We start from the raw sequence: 18,002 nt of genomic DNA, 5'->3' as shown, positions 1-18,002 counted from the left end.
GAACTCTTTAATTAGTTCAAGTGGCAACTATCATAGTTCTCATATTCTTTTTTTTTTTTAAAGATTTTATTCATTTGACAGAGAGAGAGAAATCACAAGTAGGCAGAGAGGCAGGCAGAGAGAGAGAGAGGAGGAAGCAGGCTCCCCCGTGAGCAGAGAGCCCGACGTGGGGCTTGATCCCAGGACCCTGGAATCATGACCTGAGCCGAAGGCAGAGGCTTTAACCCACTGAGCCACCCAGGTGCCCCCATAGTTCTCATATTCTATTTTTTAAAATAATTAGCATTTTCATAGTTTTATCAGACACATGTATTTTTATAGAAAATACATTTCCTTTCCCTTATGAGACACAGTTGTTCTATTTGACTTGTTAAAAAAGGAGATAAAACAAGCTGATAGGTACAATAAATTGATTCTGTTTTAAGTTATAAGTTGTGAAGATAAAATTTGGTAAGTGCTTTTCTGTGATAAAATCCTAATGTGGACTTTTGGGGTTAAAAAAAAGCTTATGAGTTTTGGTATGTATATTGATACATACAATATTAATGGCGGTAGAGGAGGTTATTACTAACATGGAACTTTGCATCACATTGCCTAATTAGTGGACCAACTTTAAAATTGAAAATGTGGAATTTTTATTATGAGAAAAAAGTAATATAAATATATCTATTTAACTAAGGTAAAAGCTAGATCACAATGTCTACATTATTTCACAACATACAACTGGCTATCAGTTTTTCTAGTCTCAGTTACTTGAGGCCTTACCTTGCTTGGATGACTCAAGAGCATTTCACATTCAAAATATTATATAATCTGTTTTAAAAGCTAATATTTTCATGAAGGAGGCCATGACTTTTATCACTTTTGTTAGTGAGCAGACACAGAAAGTTTAAATAACAGAATTTTCCTTGTACCTCAGACTTTTTCCTTATAAAATTTCCCAATCACAGTGCCAGTAATAGTTCAATTAATACAAAACCCAGCAGTTTTAAAGTCATATTTAATGTTGGTTAATTCTTACTTACCATCCTATTTAGAATGTAATATCCCAACATTGGTACAGGAAAAAAAAATTTCTATTAGAAATTAAACATTGTCATAGACAGTTCTTTAAAAGTAGTTTTAAAAGACAAAAACACAAAACACCTTGTAAACATACAATTTCCTAGCAAAATTTTTAAGTACATAATTCTCATGTAAGGCACTTCCATTCTTTTTCAAATATAAGTTTCATAGAAAGTTTCATTTTTTTAATAATCAAGTCTTCATAAATTATACAGTAATAATGGTACTTCAAGTAAAACTTTATTAAATACCCAATTTTGGCATAATTTCCTTAAATATTTTTACCTTTGAATAGAATGAAGGATGGGCATCAAGTTCTTTGTGGGCTACTCTTAAAGGAATGTTTTATAGAATTGGTAATGTTTTATCTTGTTGATCAGGTTCAAGAATCTTGAAATCTTCCAAAGGAAGACTGCTTAAGGCAGTTGGTAAAATGTGTTCTGATGTGCCCTTAGGTAATATGTTATTTGCTTCCAGATTCTTCACCAAGCATGTGGCTTTGATCCATCTTCGTGTTGCTCTGCGTTCTTTTTGTAAGCAAGTTTTCATTTTCTTTCTTAAACTTGCTATTTCTTTTTCCAGTTTAATTATCCTCTTTTTTGCCTCCATAGGATTCCTAAAAGCATAACTGTGTTCAAGTAGTACTTGCTGGCTACTAATGTTTGATTTTAAATTAGATGGTCCTGTTGGGGTACAACTGTTGTTTTTCTTCAAAAGATTCCTTGACTTGAGTTTCTAAGCCAAATAAAATTAGAGAGTCGAACATAAATTATGGAATATCACAAATAAGTAAAATTTGTCCAGTTTTTTATAAAAGTAATTAAACTGCTCTTTTAAAAACTGATTTTAAAAGTTTGATAGGAAACATCAGCTGCCCATCTCATGTAGTTATGGATTCAAGTTCCTCAACTTGTTGCATTAGCTCCTGCCACCTTATTTCATTTTATCATTTCTCTTCAGAGGGATACAAACATTGTTTGTATTTTAGGGAGATTTTAAAAATCTTTTGCAATTTTCTCACTAAGGCCAATGTAATGTATTTAGACATTTGGTTGATCTCTGATACTGATTTAATCTCTTTTTTAGGTAAACACTATTCTTTCAATTTGATATTTCAAACCTGGGGTTCTATTTAATAAATAATTATCCCCAAGTTATCAAGCTCCTGAATAGATTTACCTATTAAATGTTCACAATTAAATCTTCCATTCTAAGATTTAAAATCTGGCCAGGAACTTTATACCCAATTCTGAGGACCCTGAGGACTTTCCCCCCTTTATCTCTTTTACTCAATTGTCCTCAAGTCCCATTAATTCTACCTCCTAAGTATCTCTATCATGAATCCTTTCTTCTCCATCACTCTTTTTTTTTTTTTTTTTTTTTGGTTAAAGTGTGTTTCTTTTTCTTTTTTTTTAAACTAACATATGATATATTATTTGTTTCTGTGATTCATCACTCTTACACAATTCACAGTGCTCACCATCACATCCATTATGCTTAATGCTACTGCCCACATCAGGCCTGTATCATACCTGGCTTGAATATATTAAAAAATTCTTTAATGATGTCCACCTCATTCTGACCCTAATTCATATTCTGCCACCAAAATAATTTTTCTAACAGATCTGATGTTTCTGTAACTGGCTAACTTTCTCTTTGCTTTATTATCTAAAGACAAAAAAATCTTTACATAGCAAACTTACAATACAGGATCTCACCCCATTCTGCCATTCACCATCTTGATTCATACTCCCATATGAAATCACCTTCCGTTCCCAGATTATGTCTTAACTTCCTAAATGTGCTTCTTTTATTGATTCAGCAAATAGTATTAAAAACACAGGAATTCATTTTTTGACAAATAAATTTTCCTCTCTGATCAGATTTTTATCTAGATTCCCAACTGGATAAAATATTGTTTTAATACATTCATTATCTACCTTAATTCTCTCCTTCCTTTTACGTATCACTTGCTAACATTTGATTATTTTCCACTTAACCCTCAACCCATTGACTTCTGTTCTCCTCATGTTGTTGTAATTGTCCTATGCAAGGTTAAGAACCCTCTCCTAGGTTCTAAACTCCAAGCTCAACTCCAGCACAAAATCTAAGCTAAATTTCTTAGCTTGATGAAGTTTTCTGTAATGCCCTCCTCTGAACTTATATTCTTTATTGTAACTCTGGTATTCTCTGTGCTGTTCTTAAAGCTCATCACACACATTTTGAATATTATCTTAAAATCAAGAACAGAATGATGCTAGAAGTATCATTGCTCATGATTTCTCAGTTTTACCATTGGTTCAGTTACTGATAATAACTGGAAGTAATGTAAAATTCCAATATAGTAAAATCAGTTTGGATTGCGGAAAGAATACTGAAGTCAGGAGACCTGAGCTCTAATTGTAGTATGTACCTTTCCTGCACAAGAGAAGTTTTGTGACTTACTTGAGGCCCAGTATTATATATGAATTTTGATATATTCTGAATTGTTCTAATTTGTAAACAAAAAAGAATGGGTACCAAAAATGGTAAAAACGGATAAAAGAAAAGTAATGTTACCTACCATAGACTTTAAATGGGTACAAAAATCAAAAATGGTTGGAACAGCATCCATTTTAAGTCGTCGAGTTTGTCCTGTTAAGTCAAAACAGGAGGCTTCAAAATGCTTTGAACAAAGAAAAGTGTGTTTTCCTGGCACAAAATTTTTGCGCCTAAGCAGGCGAATCCATTCTTTTCTTCTTTTAGGATCCAAAGGAAACCTTTAAAAAAAAGAAAGAAAAGGCAACTCATATTCCAACAATTACACTCTGGTTGCACCTTAATTGGTTAAAAGAAATTTTAAAAGATGATGATTTAAAGTGTCTTCCATCTACATAAAAAATTACAATATCCAGACATTGGAACAAAAAGCAATTCATGCTATTTTTTATAAGTTGCAAAAAAATTAATGAAAAACTGACTTGAGTGTTTTTATTTTTCAGGGTTTTAAAGAGATCTTTCTTCTCAACCTGGTTCTTAACATGGGCAGTAAAAATAAACAAGACTATACTGATCTAGATCAAGGTTACATAGAACCATTACGCGCACACGTAATTCCCAGTGCTATGATCTGCTGATGTATGTACATGGTCAAGAAAAATCAAATATCTGCAGATTAAATTTTATCAAGGAAAGCCTAGACACAGTCTTGTATTCCTTCCTCTGTGTTCCTTCACTGTGACACTTACCACATTCTTTTATAATTTTTCCATTTTAATAAATTTCCAGTGAAATAAAAGTACAGTGTAAGTTTCTTGAGGACAGGGATCATTGTATCATCTGTTTATCTTTAACACTTAGCACAGTGCCTTTCAAACAGTAGGGGCTCAACAAATATTTGCTTAATTGATATAAAAATATATAAATTAACAATTCACTGTATTAATTCCATGTAAACTGCATATATTTTTAAAAAATGAACTCAAGGGGCGCCTGGGTGGCTCAGTGGGTTAAGGCCTCTGCCTTCAGCTCAGGTCATGATCCCAGGGTCCTGGGATCCAGCCCCACATCGGGCTCTCTGCTCAGCGGGGAGCCTGCTTCCTCCTGTCTCTCTGCCTGCCTCTCTGCCTACTGTGATCTCTGTCTGTCAAATAAAAAAATAAAATCTTAAAAAAAAAAAAATGAACTCAAGCTATGTAGTACACTATAAAGCATAATTATTTCAAAAAGTAAAATGCTGCTGACAAGGAAAGCAGGAATGTTATTTCTTTCATATTTATTTTAAATACAAAATATACTGGTATGTACAAGTGTATACCTGTTAAGGAAGAGAAAAATATAAGGGACTGCCCCAAAATTCTAGTGGTAAGTATGCTGACTTGAAAACATAAGAAATCAACATTCATAGTTATTAGAGTTGAGCTCTTCTTTAGTTTGATTACTTTATCCTTCACATATTATGAACTAACTCGGATTTAAAAAGAACTATTCAAATCATGTTAAAAGATAATGTGACTCTGAAACCCAAGTGAAGCTTTACCAGGTAAAGCTTTTGCTAGACTACATATAGTAGGTTTGCTCAAATTACCAATAGTGATGGGCACAAATGAAAAACCAGATTAACTGGTAAGTAACCCCATTTCCTGTCCCTATTACCGTACCTAAACAAACCCTAATCTGAAAATAGTAACATCTGTATGTCACTCTACAGTTCATGTTTTCATATATATAAGTTTTTTCTATTTCACTAGAAACTCCTGATTTATCTACTCTGCCTAGCCCTTACTTGTTAATAATAATGTATTCTCATTTCAAAGATCTCTGTTCCAATATTTAAGGGTTTGGAAATGTTTCCTGTGGCCTCAGCTAAAAGTCAAGCTTTTTACAAGCACATTTCTCTTTTGGGCCTCAATAAAGATGCAGAACAAATAAGTATCATTGCCATTATCATTGTTATAAGAACCTTCAAATATATGACAACTGTCAGATACTGTTTTTCTGTTTTTCAACTTTTTTTTTTTTAAGATTTTATTTATTTATTTGACAGAGATCACAAGTAGGCAGAGAGGCAGGCAGAGAGACAGGAGGAAGCAGGCTCCCCGCTGAGCAGAGTAGAGGAGAGAGCCCCATGCGGGGCTCAATCCCAGGACCCTGAGATCATGACCTGAGATGAAGGCAGAGGCTTTAACCCACTGAGCCACCCAGGCGCCTGTTTTTCAACTTTATTTTAGCTCTTTGTAGAAAACTTGTTTTCTTCCTTTGCAGAAACTTTGTTATTTTTTGGATTTATTATTTTTTATTTAATTAACAAAAATGTACTATTTGTTTCAGGGGTATAGGCCTCTGATTCTTCAGTCTTACACAGAATACCCAGCACTCACCACAACATATACCCTCCCCAATGCCTATTAAAAAAAATTTTTTTTTAAAACAGCATTTTTTTTTAAGATTTTATTTATTAATTTGACAGACAGAGATCACAAGTAGGCAGAGAAGCAGGCAGAGAGAGAGGGAGAAGCAGGGTCCCCGCTGAGCAGAGAGCCTGACTCGGGGCTCGATCCCAGGACCCTGGGATCATGACCTGAGCCGAAGGCAGAGGCTTTAACCCACCAAGCCACCCAGGCGCCCCCCCCCAAATTTTTTTTTTTAAAGTAGGTTCCACGCTCAGTGTGGGGCTTGAGCTCGACCCCAAAATCAAGAGTGGCATGTTCTTTCAATTGAGCCAGCCAGATATCCCTAGCTCTTTTTTTTTTTTTTAATTTTATTTATTTATATGACAGAGATCTTAAGTAGGCAGAGAGGCAGGCAGAGAGAGGGAAGCAGGCTCCCTGCTGAGCAGAGAGCCCGATGCCGGCCCGATCCCAGCACCCTGGGATCACGACGTGAGCTGAAGGCAGAGGCTTAACCCACTGAGCTACCCAGGCGCACCCCTAGCTCTTTTTAAAACTCATTATGAAACCATTGCCTAATTGAACCTTAACCTGAGCCAATTTTCCTTGCTTATTTTAAGATTCAATTTAGGAACCCCATATTCCTAAGGAAATTCCATGGATTAGACTAGATGTTCCTATATCATATAGAATACCATTGTATTCTAATTGTTTACTTTTCTATTTCCACCCCTAGATCATAAGTTTCTCCTGTGTAGGAGCTATGGTTTTCACTACTTTATCCTGTGAAGTAAGCACTCAATGAACTTTCTCAGTGAATCAACGAATGAACAAACTAATGAGATTAGTTTGGCATTACTAATGTTTACCTGTGTTGAAATAGAATAAAAATAATCATTTTAATTTGAAGCAATGCTTTTATACAGCCTTTACCTTATATTTTGTTTTTCATGAGTTTGGATTTTTCTCAGCATATTCAACAGGTGAGAGATGTAGCCCATAAACTGAATTTAAGTAATAATAAATCCTCCTATAAATATTAAAAAATTAACATGGTGGTTAACTGATGGATTTGTCTACCAATAATAGAACCAAGCTTTCAGAAACATTAGATGCTTTGGAAAATAATGCTACTTTGCTTGAGTCTTTATTAATAGCTGAATGCCTTTTCTATTCCAAGACTGTCCTAGGTGCAGAAGACATAGTGGTGAACAAAACTGACCTACCTTTATGCTTTAGGGTATCTACTTTTTACATGAGGATATATTGTAATGGGAAGGACAGAGAATCAAATGGCTTGATGCAGTTAGAAAGGATGGCTGAGGGGCGCCTGGGTGGCTCAGTGGGTTAAAGCCTCTGCCTTCGGCTCAGGTCACGATCCCAGAGTCCTGGGATCGAGCCCCACGTCGGGCTCTCTGCTCAGCAGGGAGCCTGCTTCTCTCTCTCTCTCTCTCTCTGCCTGCCTCTCTGCCTACTTGTGATCTCTGTCTGTCAAATAAATAAATAAAATCTTTAAAAAAAAAAAAAGAAAAAGAAAGGATGGCTGAGAACATGGTCTTTGGAGTCAAGCCAAGGTGCCAGTCCTGGTTCCCTCAGTGTAATACCTGAGTGACATTAGGCAAACTGTTTAGTTTTAGGGTTCAGTTTTATCAGTTATACAGTGGAGTAATATTTGTACCTAGTAGGATTCCAGGGATTCAATGAGATAATGTAAGTAAATAATTCACCCAGTGCACAGTACACAGTAAATACTAAATAAAGGCTATTTATTAATATAAAAGTAATTACAGATGCCAGGAGTGTTATCAAAAGGTAAGTATAGGGTGGCAGGGGATCATAAAATAGGAAGAGCTAATCTAGTCAGGAGGTTTTAAGAGAGTAGGCATTAGCTAGAGAAGGTAGGATGGGGGTGGCAAGAGTGTTAACTATCACGGGGACAGTGAAGAGTGTTATGACATGAAATGATGCTGGAGGGGCTTCTAAGTTAAAGAGTAATTTTGAACTCATCCAAAAGGGTTTAAGAAGTCCATTAAAAAGCCTAATTTAAAGAACTGATTAACATAAAATTTTTTAACAAGCTGTTAAGCACAGCCATTATTAAAAATGTACATTTGAAATGAAATGAAGACCAAAGATAATAAATACTGAAACCCATCATTTCATAATTACTTTACTATTATCTATAATAGTAAATAGTATCTGAAAATTATTTGTCTGTTTTGTGTGTGGTACTGCACATTTCTTCCTGATTGTATGATTAGTGATGTCATACTGATAACTTGAAACTAGCCATGGTAGAGAATTGATATTGTGGAAATTGGGCAATTGCTACAGATCAGTGCTTTCCCCTTTCCCTGGAGATCCTGCTGTTAAACCTGTTAAGAACATACCATTGATTATCACTGAGCCACCCAGGCGCCCCCAAACCATTGATTATAGAAGAGAGGCTAGGAGTGCCATCAATAGAAGCAGTGAATCTGTTCAGAGGCTGTTGTAATAATCCAATTAAGAGGAAATATGGGAGGGGCACCTGGGTGGCTCAGTGGGTTAAGCCTTTGCCTTCTGCTCAGGTCAAGATCTCAGGGTCCTGTTATCCAGCCCACATCTGGGCGTCTGCTCAACGGGGAGCCCACTTTCCCCGCTCCCTCTGCCTGCCTCTCTGCCTACTTGTGATCTCTCTGTCAAATAATTTTATATTAATAAATAGCCTTTATTTAGTATTTACTGTGTATGGAGGCACTGGGGAGTCAAGGGAGGATGACCTCCCACTTTTGGGGTGGATGATGTTTTCATTTACTGAGAAAGGGAATACAGGGGGTGAGATGGTGGTAAGAGCAAATTCATTATTATAAAATTTTGATACATTGAGCCTGAGCAACTGAAGAGAGACTAGGGAAATACTAAGACACCAAAGAGTTAAACTGAGACCACAGGAACAGTTGAAATCATTTTGGCAAGAATAATAAGACCTAAGTCAGAGGACTGAGAAGGGAAGAGGCTGGCAGAGAAAACTGAAGACAGGTCAAAGAAGATGAAAATCACAAAATTAGTGTCAAATAATTCAAAAGTAGAGAGTATTTCAAGGAGGAAATGAAGACATGCCATGAAAAGAAATACAAGAGTGATAACTCATAGCAACAGCAGTTTCAGAAGATTATTGGGGGATTTAGACTGGAGTGGGCTAAGAGATAAGAAAAATGGATAGTGAGTTTAGAGAACATAAATTGTACACAGGGATAAAGAAGTCTATCAACATCCTAGGAAAGAATTAGTCAAACATTGTATTTATGAAATAGGAATGTAATTTATTATAATGTTAAGATCTAAGTTTCCATAAAAAGGTTACTTTCATAGGAGGCAAAAGGTCAAGTATGCATGTTACTGTATCACTGTGTATCTCTTAAACATTCAAGATTATTGGTGCCTTCAACTCTTCCCTCTCCCTCATCTTCCATATCAAATGACCATACAGTAGTTTCTACTCAAACATTTCTTAAATCTGTTCACGTCTTTCTATCTCTGTCAGTATCACTCTATTCCAGGTTACTGGTAGATGCTCCCTTCTTTTACTCTAAGTTCCAGTTTTTTCCCTACTAACTCTCACCTCTTCCAATCTAGTGCTGGTTGTGCCAGCAATGAAGTACATAATTTAGCTTAGTTGACACTGTAGGAGAATTTCTCTGTGAAAGAAGTGGTAGATAAATTAATATTGTGTAATAAGCTCATTTTGAACACTTTAAGTAACACCATAATTCTCCACACTGCTGCCAGAGGGCTTCTTAATATGCAAATCTAATCAAGCTGTTCTTTTAAAAACTTTTGTGTCTTCTCAAATACTCACTGGATAAAAGATAAAATCAGTAAAGTAGCATACAGGACTAAATCTATGTCATCCTTTAGTATCATCTGAAATTTCATATCCTTTTGAGAAATATTCTTTGACTTTACAAGGCTACAGGCTAGGTATTGAGGTGTCTCTTCTGTGGCACTTAACCATAATTATCCTTCTTTCTCACTACCTACTAAATTCAAGAAGTATAAGAATTTTCCGGGGTTAGGGGGTGGGAGGGCGCCTGTGTGGCTCAGTCGGTTAGGCCCCCAGCTCTTGATTTTGACTCAGGTCATGATCTCAGGGAAGCGAGTTCTAACAGCCAGGGGCGCTCCCCACTTGTTGGGATAGGCTCAGTCATCTTCTCCCTCTGCCCCTGCCCCCGCTCCTGCATGCTCGAGCTCTCTCAAGTAAATCTTAAAAAAAAAAAAAAAAAAAAAAAAAAAAGAAAAATTTCTGGATCGCTGGCACAACGTCAGGCAAATTAGAACCCTGTACACATTTGATGGATGAATGAATGAAGCACTACATTTCCATGAAATACCTGAAAAACAAACATCACAAGGATTTTTTTTTAAAGTAGCGGTTTTTTATAAGGGATCATTTAGTCATAATTAGGCAAGGAAATAGTTAAGGATATAATTTCTTCCCCACATTCTAAGATCGTACTAAGTTGCTAGATATAGAAAATCAGAACTATTTGCACATAGCTTTTTTTTTTTCAATGCTTCTTTTCTTCAGGCACAGGGCAGGCACTTGCACAGAAGGTAAACATTTACCGAGTACTTACTATATTTCATGCAGTGTTCACAATGTTTTCAAAAGTTCTGATTTGACAGGACTAAAGACTTTTGACTGCTCTTCCAACAAACGGAGGAAAAACGAAACCTAAGTTCTTTTCATTCCTCTATTCTGGGAAGAACAGAAGGCTCATCTTTTGCACTTTCATTACCATCTCTTCATTCCATGGATACCAATGATGACTCAACTCCTCCGCAATAACTGTATGTGACTATCAGAAATCTAAATGCTTCCCATGTCAATTTAGCTAGTGAGAATTTCCTAATATTGATGGGAGCACAGCAGGCTTTTAAGGCGACTGCTGACTTGAACGGGAAGGTTTCGCTTCCTTTTAAGGCATCATTCAGGTCAAGACCCAGCCTAACACAAAAGAATAGAAAATTAAGATGTTCTTTTACTTTTTCTCTAAGGCGTAACCACCATACAGAACTTGGATTTCTTTGACAAAGTGAGTTAACTCTCCCCGAAGAAGAAAAAAATTGGACAGATTTGAGAAATACACACAAAGGGCAGAACTGATGCTTCCTTGCTACTACCTAGGTAGTGAAGTCATTAGAATTAATAGGATCCTCTTATTCCTTCCACACAAGCGACACCCAATCTAGGAACTCCCGTTTCCGTCACCCCCACTCCCTGCCCAGGTTACCTGTGGAAGCTGATGTTAATGTGCTTGTTGTAGGTAGTAGCACAGCCCGCCGCGGCGCAATTGGTCGGCATTTCCCTTTCCCCCTCATTCGGCGCTGCCTTAAGCCTGTTCTGAGGCGCCGGCTGCTACGCTTCCTTCGGGCAAACGCTAGGCAAGCGAGGCAGGGGACGGGCCCACCGAGAGGAGTCGTGAAAGCCGAGTGGGATAAACGGGTTTGTCAATGGGGGGATGGGGGGGTGTCAGTCCTCCCTGTCTCTTTATTAATATGGCGGACTTCAGCCAGCAAAGCAGACAGTCCTGGAACTCCGGTCGCCTACGTTTACCTTCACCAACATGGCGGACACAAGCCGCCCTCTCCCGGCTTCCAAAAAGGGAGTGGGACTACTGCGTCTCTTTGGCAGCGGTCCTCGGAGCAATGAAAAAAGTGTCTCTCCCCCACCCCTCTGTCACTATGAAACTCTTGCGGCCAAGACTAAGAATGGGACCGCCCACCCCGCCACGCACCCAGATATCCCAATCTGGAGTCGGGGGTGGGTGTGAGATAGAGGTTGGAACGACAAACCCGAAGACAGAGGGGGAAAAAAGACTACAAGTCCCACTAAGCATCGCTTTGTCCTAATTATTATCGCGTGAACTGGACGCTTGTTTCCTGCGTGCCGCAGGAAGTGACGTCACGGGCCGAGCCACTTCCAGAGGCCCTTTCTCGCGAGGCGGAAGAGCCCCGATCGCGGAGGAGCAAGGGGGCGCTAGGGAAGGGAACTGGGTTGCGACGGTCCGGCGAGAAAGAGCTGGGGTGCGGGGAAGTTGGGGAGCAAAGCCCGCTAGGTGTCCGAGTAGGGTAAGGCCGCACCGACCGGGTCCGTTAGAAAAAAAGGGAACCGGGGAGGAGAGCAATTGTCGGGCGGATCCCCGGACGGAGGGCTAAGGTTGTGTGGAAGGCGCTGCTCCCGGGATGGCGACCGCAGATATTTCGGCCCCGGCCTCCAGCGGCCTCTCGCCCAAGGAAGAAGGGGAGCTAGAAGATGGGGAGATCAGCGACGACGATAACAACAGCCAGATACGGAGCCGGAGCAGCAGCAGCAGCAGTGGCGGCGGGCTGTTGCCGTATCCGCGGCGAAGGCCTCCTCACCCGGCCCGGGGCGGTGGATCTGGCGGAGGCGGTGGCTCCTCCTCGTCGTCGTCCTCTTCTCAGCAGCAGTTGAGGAATTTCTCACGCTCGCGGCACGCGTCGGAGCGGGGCCACCTCAGGGGACACAGCAGCTACCGACCCAAAGAGCCGTTCCGGTCTCACCCGCCCTCCGTACGGATGCCTTCGAGCTCACTGTCCGAAAGCAGCCCCCGGCCGTCCTTTTGGGAACGGAGCCACATCGCCTTGGACCGTTTCCGCTTTCGAGGCAGGCCTTACCGGGGTGGAAGTCGCTGGAGTCGGGGGCGAGGAGGGGGTGAGCGAGGAGGCAAGCCGGGGGGCAGACCTCCTCTGGGAGGAGCAGGATCCGGATTCAGCAGCAGTCAGAGCTGGCGAGAGCCCTCTCCACCTCGGAAGAGTTGTATCCTTAACGTGGCGGTCCGCCCTGGGTGTGTCACTTACTAAAGTTCCCTTTAGCGTCATTATTAGGTCTATGAGATGAGTAACTTTTCTGAACCATCAGAACCGCTTATTTGTCACTGTGTCAGTATACTTTTAAGTTGTTCTTTGGTAGTCTCCGTGTGTCACACTATATAGACCTGTTTCTTAAGGTGTTTGTGTGTGTGTGTATTGCTTTTTAACATTAAGGTATTACGGATTGGGGACAGGTTAGTGAGATCAGATTTGCAATAGTACATCGGAAAGCCAGGTTTCAATAGTATTTACTTTCACCGGTACAAGAACTTCGTTTTTAATGTAAGGTTGACTTAGATTGTTAGAAGGAGAAAAAGAAATCATAAACGATTTGGGGAATACTGTTGCTTATACAGTATTGAACTTTGACATTGAAAATTGTGAAGTTCCATTCTACATAATGCTATAGTTTTTATTCGTGATTCTGCTTTTACCTTTCCTGATTAATTTTTACACATGCTGCCTTTTAAAGTGGGGGAGGGGAGAAAGATCCGTATCTTTACCAACTCTGTTGAATTCATACAACCTTCTGCAAAACTTTACCTCCTTCTTTATTTCTTATGTTCAGTTTTTGAACATTTTATAACTCAAATGTAGGTTAGAGAAAGATAAACACTATTTTAATTTCAATACATTGAAAGCCATGGAGTGTATGAAAGGGTGAGATTATGGGGAGGTTGAAAGGAAAATAGCAAAAATATCTGATTTTTGTTGTCTCTAATCCCATTATCTGTAATTCTTAAGTTTACTTAAAATTTATACTGGGGAATCAGTCATCTGAAGGTTTGCTAGGTTATGATGGGTTTTGTAGACCTAGGTTTTATTTCATGATAACTGCATAAAAATCATAAGTACAGTTATTATTGGTTGTAATTTCTATGGTATGTTGATTTTTTAACATATTATGTATGAAACTTAACATGTAATGACATTTGTTTGGGAGACATTCAACATTATTTTTATAGAATACTTAGGATCAAATGGTCTTTTCCAGATGACAGAATAACAAATGGGCAAGAAATGTTTTTAAGTTTAGGTACAAAGTGGCAGTTTCTGGTGCTAGTGCCCCGAAAAAACTTAATTTTGCAACCAAAAGTTGGATTAGGAGCACCTAGTATTGTTTCAAAGAAAATCAAGTAGGGATTTAACTTTTAAAAAGATAAATGATGTTCTTTCAAAAGAAGAACTCTGCCCAAGATATTTTTTTAATGAAGGATTTGTTAGTTGTTGATTCTGATTCTAAAAAGAGGCTGCTTCAGCACATATATATATTTTTAAGAACATAAAAGAGGAAGCTTAGAATTTGTGTTGGAGAGACAGATGTGAGTAAATATAGTTTAATAAATATATAGTTTAATGTAAAAACTTCAAAATGAGATACGTATAAAGTACTCTGGGAGCAGAGTTTTTTCTTCATTTAATCTGTATTAGAGAAGGTGGTGATGAGGGAATTTGCTTAGCTCCTGCCTTTGCCTTCTTTCTGCCCATTCATTCAATACCAGTTCGGTCTTTGCCATATGTATACTTGTTAATTGTTAAGCTTATATGTTTCTTTTAATAAACAGGCGTATGATGTGAAAAATGTACAGGGATATATCTAATCCGATTTCTGTAGTAACTTAGCAGAAATGAGCTCTCTTGCTCTTTCTTTTCTATAGATGCTGCACTTGAGAAAAGGATGGTTGTTTTAATCCTCTGCTCATTTAATCCATCCTAGAGGTGGTATTCTTTGTAAGAATTTGTGAAGGAAAACATAGTTTTCAGCTACTCTTATATAATGTGAGCTAACAAAATTTGTAATACAAAATTTTATTAATTTAAATTCCTTAATACCAAGACTGTATTCAGGCTTATTCGTATATCCACTGTGCACTTACAATAATGACAGTTTTATTTTATAAATAATTATTTTAAGAAAGAATAAGAGTTGGGACGCCTGGGTGGCTCAGTTGGTTGAGCAGCTGCCTTCGGCTCAGGTCATGATCCCAGCATCCTGGGATCGAGTCCCACATCCGGCTCCTTGCTCGGTGGGGAGCCTGCTTCTCCCTCTGCCTCTGCCTGCCATTCTGTCTGCCTGTGCTTGCTCTCTCCCCCCCACCCCTGATAAATAAATAAAAAAAAAAAAATCTAAAAAAAAAAAAAAAAAAAAAAAAAAAAAAAAAAAAAAAGAATAAGAGTTGTGGGGCACCTGGCTAGGCCAGTCAGTAGAGGATGTGACTCTTGATCTTGGGGTTGTGAGTTCAAGCCTCATATTGGGGGTGGAGTTTCCAAAAAAAAAAAAAAAAAAGAAAAGAAAAGAAAGAATAAGGGATATACTGTGGTTCATTTCCATAATCTAGAAGTGAAGTAACATGGGTAGTAGTATTTGTTTCTTTGTTTTTTTGTTTTTGACTTATTTTTCTGTAATGATTAAGGTAAGCTAGGTGCAGCTTTAAAGAAATAAAATGAACCACTCAGGACACCTGGGTGGCTCAGTCGGTTAAGCTGCTGCCTTCTGCTCCGGCCGGCCATGATCCCAAGATCCTGGGATTGAGGCCCACATGGAGCCTTCTTGCTCAGTGGGGAGCTGGCTTCTCTCTCTGCCTCTGCCTGCCACTCTGCCTCCTTGTGCTCACTCTCTCTCTGACAAATAAATAAAATCTTTAAAAAAAAAACAAAACAAAAAACAGATTCCGATGTGGCACTTATTTCCATTATCATTCATTTAAAATTTTTCTTAGTGATAGACACTTTGTCAACCCCTCTTAGCATATGTTTCCTTTGGTTGATTACTGTTTTAAACTTTCTAATATGAGAGGTAACATAATTAGGCCAGTGTCTCTCATCAGTAGAAAGTCATTTTCATCTGCAGTTGGAAAGAGTTTTTTTTTTTAAACCAGATTTCACTTAGAAATTACATCTTAACTAGTTTAAAATTAAATCTTCTCTAAGTGTTGGTTTCATCCTAGTTGTCCTGTATTAGACAGAAATAGGAGATCTTATTTAGCCTTGACAGAGATTAGTTACAGTTGTAACTCCGTTGCTTTTCCTCATTTATCTGTCTTTTCTGTTAGTGTATTGAATCTTTTCTCTCTACAAATCTTGTCAAAGTCTTCAGTTTTATTTTTTTTAAATCACTGGTTCTGCCTTTCGATGGCTCCATTGAAAAGTGATGTGTAGATGAGGATAATTGCAGAATTTATGTATAAAGTATATAATGGTGAGGGGAGCAAGTAATGCTCTGGCTTCAGATAGGAGGTTCATTTGAATTTTAGATTGGGGTCAGTTTGAAGAACAGAACAACCTAAATATAAAGCTGTGCATAAATTGAACAGGGGAAATGTGAGATTGGAAAGGAAGTACAGGTCAAATGAAGGCATTGTATACCATTGTAAGTATTTTGGATTCTGTTCTTAATGAGATTTAAACAAGGGGACAGATCTGATCAGATTTGTCTTCTAGATACATTAGTTCAGCAGCAGAGTAGGGGATGGCTTGTGGAAGATAAGACCCAGAATATCTATGATGAGGCCAAACTTCTTGTATTACGTAAAATACAGGAGTGCACTAGAATGCTCAAAAGGAAAAGTGAAAGAGGCTAAATAGTGAGAACACCATTATTATAGGAGTTGGAAAGGAGTCATGTCTTAAAGGAAGATAGAATGTAGGGAAAAAAGAGTGGAGTTAGAAAAGCCAAGAGAGAAGTTGTTTGCAGTGTCCAAAGCTGCGGAGAAGTCAGGTAAAATAGTTTGAAAACATGGTGGATAAACAAACTCAGCTGGCAGAAGCCAGATTCTGTTTGGTTGAAGAATTAAGACAGGTTATGAGAGACTGACTAATACTGTTTGAAGAAACTTGCCTCTGAAGAGCTTAGGTCACAGAATCAGAGGTTTACTAAAACAGTTTTGTTGCAGAACTGGTTTCTTTTTTTTAAAGATTTTTCATTTGTTTATTTGACAGAGATCACAAGTAGAGGCAGGGAGAGAGAGAGAGGGAAGCAGGCTCCCCGCTGAGCAGAGAGCCCGATGCGGGACTTGATCCCAGGACCCTGAGATCATGACCTGAGCCGAAGGAAGAGGATTAACCCACTGAGCCACCCAGGTGCCCCATTGTTGCAGAACTGTTAAGATTTTCAGTTGTAATGCTAGTTTAGTTTCTGGAGTTAATGGTGGTGAAAAAAAATTTGGTGGTGATTCCCATTCTTTCTATTAGTCATCAGGGAAATTTTAAAATATCTGAAGGTTGATTGGTACTGTAGGTTGTTAAACAGAGGAACCATCTTTAGGGAACTGTAATGATATCCTAGCCAGTTTCCATAAATGACATATTGTCACATAAAGTACTTGTCTTTAAATCTTGTTAATTTGTAGGCTGGAGAAGTGAGGTGTAACAGTTTTTGCCAGTGTGAATTATTTTGAGTAAAAATTATAGTTTGGAATTTTGTAGCCATTTATTTCTAAGGAGAAAGTTATGTTCGATGTATCACTGTGTTAGAGGAGGAAAACATTTTTTGGTAGTATTATTCCCTATCTTCAGAGACAAATTAGTTTATAAGATATACATTTTGAATACTATGGAAGTTACTTTTTTAAAAAATAATGTAATTCCCTCGTTTTTTGTTGTGCATATGTTGCATATTAGTATACTTGAGCTTCAAGATTCTTAGGTATTTGGTTTTTAAGAAAATGCTTCCTATTTATAAACTAGTTTTAACTATTGGTTGTCAGTGTTTTTACCTTCTTTTTTTAAATTTGAGACTTGAGAAGAAATGAATTCCTCCTCATTATCTGAAATGTAAATTACCCATATCTGACAAACCATTCTATTTCTCCTCTCTTCCTTTAGAAAGGAATCTTTAAGATACAGCTTATATAGGCTTTCCTGATAACAATGGAAGGAATGCTGCCCTAACCTAATTAGGTGGAATACCTGTAGGTACTGCTGATAATAACTGATACCAGTGATTTTCTAAGTGGATTGTTCTGTATTGTTACTTGTTAAATTTGAAATACAGGCACATGTTACTTGTTAAATTTGAAATACAGGCACATTAAGAAATTGGGCATACAGTAAATTAATTTAGTAATTAAAAATACTAACTCGTCTTTTTTGAAATACATGCTAAAAGGGAGATAAGTCATCTATAACCTAATGAGTTTTTATTAAATTTACTGGAAAATCTGCAGAAGCTGGTTTCCTTAATATGCTTTTCAG

General features: G+C 38.1%; 2 protein-coding genes across 2 annotated transcripts in view; one reads left to right on the top strand and one right to left on the bottom strand.

The window, feature by feature from the left end:
* Positions 1-983: 983 nt before the first annotated feature.
* On the bottom strand, positions 984-11,824 carry THAP2 (THAP domain containing 2). Its single transcript, XM_004752431.3, has 3 exons — positions 11,210-11,824; positions 3,629-3,824; positions 984-1,800 (listed from the first exon to the last, which is right to left on the bottom strand). Exons 1-3 carry the CDS (start codon positions 11,278-11,280, stop codon positions 1,411-1,413), a joined length of 657 nt encoding a protein of 218 aa, XP_004752488.1. The 5' UTR covers positions 11,281-11,824; the 3' UTR covers positions 984-1,410.
* A 99-nt stretch (positions 11,825-11,923) lies between these two features.
* The window catches only part of ZFC3H1 (zinc finger C3H1-type containing), a 54,527-nt gene continuing 48,448 nt past the window's right edge, over positions 11,924-18,002 (top strand). The window contains exon 1 of the mRNA XM_004752430.3: positions 11,924-12,756. Within this exon, the coding sequence (XP_004752487.1) occupies positions 12,162-12,756 (595 nt within the window). The 5' untranslated portion in view covers positions 11,924-12,161. The remainder of the gene's footprint in view (positions 12,757-18,002) is intronic.

This window comes from Mustela putorius, unplaced genomic scaffold (genome assembly GCF_011764305.1).
Source record: "Mustela putorius furo isolate JIRA1106 unplaced genomic scaffold, ASM1176430v1.1 tig00537227_pilon_pilon_pilon, whole genome shotgun sequence".
NCBI lineage: Eukaryota > Metazoa > Chordata > Mammalia > Carnivora > Mustelidae > Mustela > Mustela putorius.
The sequence above is the reverse complement of the archived record's forward strand: the minus strand, read 5'-3'. Positions and strand labels throughout refer to the sequence as shown.

Bases quoted from the DNA above. Each gene is read 5' to 3' on its own strand.
- THAP2 (XM_004752431.3), bottom strand. From the start codon at position 11,280: ATGCCGACCAATTGCGCCGCGGCGGGCTGTGCTACTACCTACAACAAG. The intron at 3,825-11,209 runs GTAACCTGGGCA...TTTTTTTTAAAG, and splicing joins ATTAACATCAGCTTCCACAG to GTTTCCTTTGGATCCTAAAA. The intron at 1,801-3,628 runs GTAGGTAACATT...TATTTGGCTTAG, and splicing joins GTACCCATTTAAAGTCTATG to AAACTCAAGTCAAGGAATCT.